A 6,000-nucleotide genomic window follows, 5' to 3' on the forward strand; every position below is an offset into this window, starting at 1 on the left:
TCATCATAGAGGTGCGAAGAGGAAAGAAAGACCTGAGAAAAGAGAATCTTCCAAGAAGAAGCAAGAGGCCAATCGTGATCGCTCATCCGGCACATCTTCTCGACAGGAGAAGAGGGTACTTGAAGTTGAGGAATCTATGGAGTCAATGGTTCAGAATGATAAGCATGAAGAAGGACAGGCATCTCAACGTTCACCAAGTCAATCTCCCCAGGTCGATGAGCTACATGAAGACAAGGATGATGATGAAGCAACATCTCCTCTCCGGAAAGAAGTCACTACCTAAAGAAATACAAGTTAGAGAGACAAGGTCCGCCATTCCAGATTGGTTGAAGGAGAGACTAACAAGGGTGATTGTGATCGAAGACGAAGAAGATAATGTGATTGATTTAGATAGCCTTGTTGGAGATTCTCAGGGAGTAACAGAAAGGAGGAAGGCCACCAAAATGTCCAAGATGATCAGAGATGAGGCAGGGTCCAGGAAGTTGCAGATAGCTACACCGGCAGTGGACAAGTACGAGGGTGAGATTCTTGCAAAAGAATATGATGTAGAAACCATTGAGCTTGGTCCACTCACCACCGAGCAGGCATTGGATGAGGCAACTGATTCATTTGAGGCACTTAAAGATAAACTTAAGGAAGAAATGGAAAAGAGTAGAAAACTTGAGAGAGAGGTCGGTGCTTGGAGAAGCTACTTTGGCCACCTCAGTCAGCCCTTGGGACGTCAGGATCCAGCAGTATCTCCCGTGCAAGCACTTCCCCTTGAATCAGTTGGTGAAGCAGAGAAAGTTAAGAGCTTGGTCCAGCTTATGAGCTCTTAGATTGACAAATCCCATACAGTTGCCGTTGAGTTTGCAACAAGAATGATGCAGACCATTCATCGGGCTATCCAGGTCCTTGAGATCATCCACAACCTAATGATAACGGTAGCCGCCTTTGCTCATACTAAAGATGTTATCATCCCTGTTCTGCAAGTAATCAGGCAAACACCAAGAAAGATCTTAGCACAAGAAAAGATAATGGATGGAGCAGCTCATAATTTACTCAAGTGGTCTACTTTCCTCCAGATGAAGGAAGTTCTCTTCGAGGACACCAGCACCAAATGCAATCAAGTGGAGGAGGTCATCCATCCAATCCAGGACAAGGTGTTTGGGGTTTTATGTACTATTCTTGGCAGAAGGATCGAAGTTGAGACAGATGTGGATCTTCAAGAATTAGAAGAAAGGGTCAAAGTCATCTTTTGCAAAGATGAGAATGTGATTACAGACGAGCAAAGAGATCAAATGTTTGCTACTATGCTCCTGATTGAGAAAATCAAGGAACTCGAACCTGAATGGGACGCAGCTCTTCTCAAGGCCTTTGATCAGATTATTCACTTGGAGGAACGAATGAGGAATCTTCCCGAGATTCCTATTGCTGAGATTGAAGGAATCGTGTCCAGATTCATTGCATATGCTAAAAAGGAGCATTGGAAAGGGAATAAGGTTCTAGAAGAGAGGTTGTTATAGATGACATGGCACCTTAATTGTCATTGGTCTATGTTTCCTAGATTTTTGTGCCAAATTAAATATTTGGCTATGCATTTAATATTGTGCAATAAAAAGGGAACTTTTGTAATAAAACCCTAATTAGGGTTTAGGTGTCAAAATCTCGGCCGTTGATCTTCTTTTGATCTGGGCCGTTCATTGTAATTGAGGATGCTATATATACCCTCACTCATTTTCATTTTGTCATTAGAAGATAGAATTAGAAATAGAGCAATAAGAAATAGTTAGAAGATTAGAGCTTTTGGAGAGAAGAAAGTTATTTTGTAGCAAGATTGAGTTTGAAGAAAGGATTTCAAACAATTGTTGTTTATTTTGGCTTTGAGATCAATAAAATATTGAAGTTATGGTGTTTTATTGCAATTCTTGTGGCTATCTTCATGGTTGTTTGTTTTCTTGAATCATTCTCAGTCGAAGTAGTATTTAAGTTTGAAGGACTAAGTGTTGGGCTTGATTTTGGTGAAGATTCACGTTCCAAACCACTAGCTTCTTACTGATTGTGGGAACGCCTTGTGTGGTCAACTGGAGAGACTTGAATTACTTAAACCTTCAATCGTCATTGAGCTTTGGATATGTGCCTTTGTGGTAGTGTCCATGATCCTTGATGAATTGAAAAAAATCATTTGTTACCTTAGAAGATCGCATCAATTTCAGTTGGGTTGTTATTTCATGGCAATATTGAAATTGGTAGAATCTTGCCAAGTCTAGCCTACATTGGGTCATTCTTAGGATTAGATTAGAATTTATCCCTTGCAAACCCTACCTTTTGATCTTTTTGAAGAACTTGTTAGTTTTAGGAAATCTTGTTCCTGCAAATCGGAGGACGTAAGGCCCCTTGATGAAACAGCATTCACAATGACCACTGGTGCTTATCCACACGTAGAGATCCGACAACGAAGAACCTTGGAGTCATCCTAATTGATCCTTTTTTGCGACATCTTCAGCAATCAGAGGCTTTATTCAAGAGAGGATAAGGTACCCTTGGGTATTTTATTCTGTGTATGATTGTGTACAAAATACACGTCAACAGGAGGCTGATCAAGCATAATGTGGGTCAGGGCAGTATTCAGGGTTGGAGCTGGGGTAATGACTTGCAACCGCAATCTCATTTGCAATTTGTTGATGACACGGCCTTGATGGGACTTGCTCGGATCAGAGAAGCTACGAATCTGCGTAAGGTTTTGGATGTTTATTTGGCGGCCTCGGGCCAGTTGATCAATGAAGATAAATCTTCTATCATTTTCTTCAACACCCCTAGAACTATTCAAAGGAGGATTGCTCTTATCTTAAGATTCCAAGTTGGCTCTTTGCCCTTGACTTATTTGGGTATTCCTATCTCTCCTGGTAACCCTCCTCGGGAGTCATGGCAGGGTATCTTGGATAAATTTCGCTCAAAGGTTGAACATTGGACTCATAGATGGTTGTCATTTGCTGGGAGGGTTCAACTGATCCAGTCGATGGTTCAGGCTCTTCCGACCTATCGATGTATGCTTCAAGTGGCTCCTAAGTGGTTCTTGAAGGGCTTGGACTCTTTGGCAAGGCAATTCTTATGGGCAGGCAATCTATCCTCGTCCAAATGGAGTCTTGTCAATTAAGACTTGGTGTGTAGCCCGAAGCAATCAGGGGGGCTTGGTTTAAGGCAGGCTATTCTATTCGGGGAGGCTCTGGCGGCAAAATTGTACTGGAGGTGGTGTGTCAAGCAGGAGAGGATACCAACTCAAGAGGTTCTGAGATATCCGCTTGAGGGTAAAGGCTCTACAATTTGGTATACTCTCAAGAAGGGGGCCTCTCTCATTAAGGAAGGACTCTTTTGGATCTGCAGGAGGGGGGAAGAGGTCCTTTTTTGGAACGACTCTTGGGACGGGTACCCCCCATCCTTGTTCAGTTTCCTAATCTTGGGAACCTTAGCCAGAGGTTTTTGGAGGCAGGGTGGTCAAGGGTGAGTGATTTCAAGACTGTTTACAGGTGTGGGCGGCTGGAGATGGAGCGGTGAAAGGATCTTAATGAGTGGTCGGTTGCTGGGATGGAGGAGGACTGTGCTGAGTTACAAGGCATTCTGGCGAGTAGACACTGTAGTGGCATCAAGGGTAGGGATGGACTTGCCTGGTCTCCGAATCCTAAGGGCGTCTTTACTGTAGCTAGTGGATACAAGGAACTGTTGAACCGAAGATTGGAGGGAAGAGAGGTGCACTGGTGGAAACAGGTTTGGAACAATTCTTCTTGGCCGAAGTGCAACTGCTTCGCTTGGACTCTGGCCTTGAATAGATGCCTAACTTGGGATAATATTCGCAAGCGGGGATTCTTGGGGCCTTCGATTTGTGCTTTGTGTGGTAATGGGGAGGAAGACTCCTCACATCTATTCTTCAGATGCCCCTTCTCTATGCTTATTTGGCATTACTGGTGGGGGGTGTGGAAGTGTCCTTGTGTTCACGCAGATTCTCTGGTGGATTTTTGGAGCAGTTTGGGCAGACCTCCTATCTTGTCCCCTTTCCTCCAGATGGTCTGGTATATTGGGCCCATTTTCATTCTCTGGCAGATCTAGCTTGAGAGGAACAGAAGGATCTTTCGTGAGGCCAGACTATTAGTGCAACAAGTGTGGAATAGAATCATGGTTATGATTCGAGAGACGGTGGAAGCTAAATATGAGGTGAATTTTCCTTTGGATAGAGATGAGGCGGATATCGTGAGTGGGTTTGGCTGCCAGGAGTTGTCTCCCACCTCCGCTTGTGTCAGAAGAGGTAGGTGTGCTATGAAGAAGGTCCAAAGGGTGGGAAGGTGGAGACCCCCCAGGATGAGATTATCAAGATTAACACTGATGGCTCCTCCAGGGGTAACCCAGGCCCCGCAGGGGTTAGAGGTGTTGGTAGGAATTGTTTGGGGGAGGTGGTTTTCTTCTTTTCAGTGCATAAAGGGAAGCAATCTAATAATTTTATGGAGGGACTTGCTATTCTCTATGCCCTGGAGCGGACTTGGGAGTTGGGTAGAAAGAAGGTTATCTCTGAATCGGATTCACAAATTATTGTGAATTTGTTGACTGAGAAGAAGGTGAGTGGGATTCATTGGCAGCTGGCATGGATAGTTCATCAGATTCTTCAAATTAGTTCTCTAATGGAGCAGGTGTCCTTCATCCACATTCCTTGTGAATGGAATAGAGCAGCTGATTGTTTGGCTAAGTGGGCTCCGGAACATGACAATGATTGAAAAATTGAAGGTTTGGGAGCATCTTTCACCGGATTACTGTGAGGTCTTGCAGAAGATTTTTGTTGAGGATATGGATAGTAATGATGTTGGCTAGGTCAGAGCCTGAGGCTCTTTTTTGGAGCCTCGGGGCTTGGGCCCTCCTTTTGATTTTTGTGTCTATGTTTCAATAAAGTTTTTATCCCTTTTATTAAAAAAAAGGGTATAAAAAAAATAAAATAATTAGAGTATATCACAGTGGATTAGCTTAAATGGTAAATCATTGGGGTTACCACAGCAGATATACATCAAATTCCCAGGGAAACTATCTCCTGACGATACGTACAAATGCTGAATTAACAGCGAGTAGATTACTAAATCCATAAGAATGTTGAATATATAAATGGGTAAATTACCACTTATGTAAACATGTTGAATTTATAGTTGGATAATTTATCACATCAGTACAAAAGTCGAATGCTAAAATAGAGGAAACTGCCCAATCCAATTCTGGCTGCTGCAAATCCAATGAACAAGGTCAGATGGAATGTCTGAATTAATTAGACACAAGAGATACTCCCCTGTTGTGTCATCTCAGCAGGACATTTCACGATGGGAAAGTTTTTCATATCCTATTCCCGAGTCTCAGCTAGAACTCATCAAAAAACAAAAAGAAAACTCTAACATGCATAAAAAGTAAAATTCAATCCCAGAGTTGAGGACCATAGGAACTTGTTGAAATGTAATGGAAATTTTAAATAAGAATGGAGAAGCAAAATCTATTTACAGACCAGTGGGACTTTCGAGAATGGCGACGCCTCCTTTGTCGAGAGCGTTGTTAAGGGCGTTCATGAAATCAACCTGAATTGAGTAGGGTTTGAATGGGAATGCAGGAAACCTATTTTCCTCCATTGTTTTTGCTTTTTCTTCCATACCAGAATGAAATGAGCATTTTATCCTCTGCGCCTTCTTTGGATATTTCATTCATCTCTCCCGCCTTAACAGACACTGTCTACGTGTTATTTTAGCCGACCAGCCTGACGCTTTTGAGCTGACGTGTTGAGAAATATTCGATCTTTTGATTAGATAAATTGTCCTTTTTGTCAATAAGGCAAGTTTAAGTTCAGCAGTTAATCTGATTTTTTAATTAAGATTGTTAACTTTTAGGAATGATAGATTTTTAAGGTTTTTTTTTTTTTTATATATATATTTTAAAAAAATAAATATCTATTTTAAATAGTTTTTTTCATTTTTTATTATTTATAATATTATAATTAAATAT

At 41.9% G+C, this 6,000-nt stretch overlaps 1 protein-coding gene across 2 annotated transcripts in view; it reads right to left on the reverse strand.

The window, feature by feature from the left end:
- LOC131064226 (uncharacterized) overlaps positions 1-5,762 on the reverse strand; it is an 87,689-nt gene extending 81,927 nt beyond the window's left edge. Inside the window, exon 1 of one of the 2 annotated variants that reach the window (XM_057998310.2) lies at positions 5,510-5,762. In XM_057998310.2, the coding sequence (XP_057854293.2) occupies positions 5,510-5,702 (193 nt within the window). In that variant the 5' untranslated portion in view covers positions 5,703-5,762. The remainder of the gene's footprint in view (positions 1-5,509) is intronic. The other variant, XM_057998311.2, reaches the window with a different exon arrangement.
- Positions 5,763-6,000: the final 238 nt, after the last annotated feature.

The sequence above is a fragment of the Cryptomeria japonica genome, chromosome 6, assembly GCF_030272615.1.
Source record: "Cryptomeria japonica chromosome 6, Sugi_1.0, whole genome shotgun sequence".
NCBI lineage: Eukaryota > Viridiplantae > Streptophyta > Pinopsida > Cupressales > Cupressaceae > Cryptomeria > Cryptomeria japonica.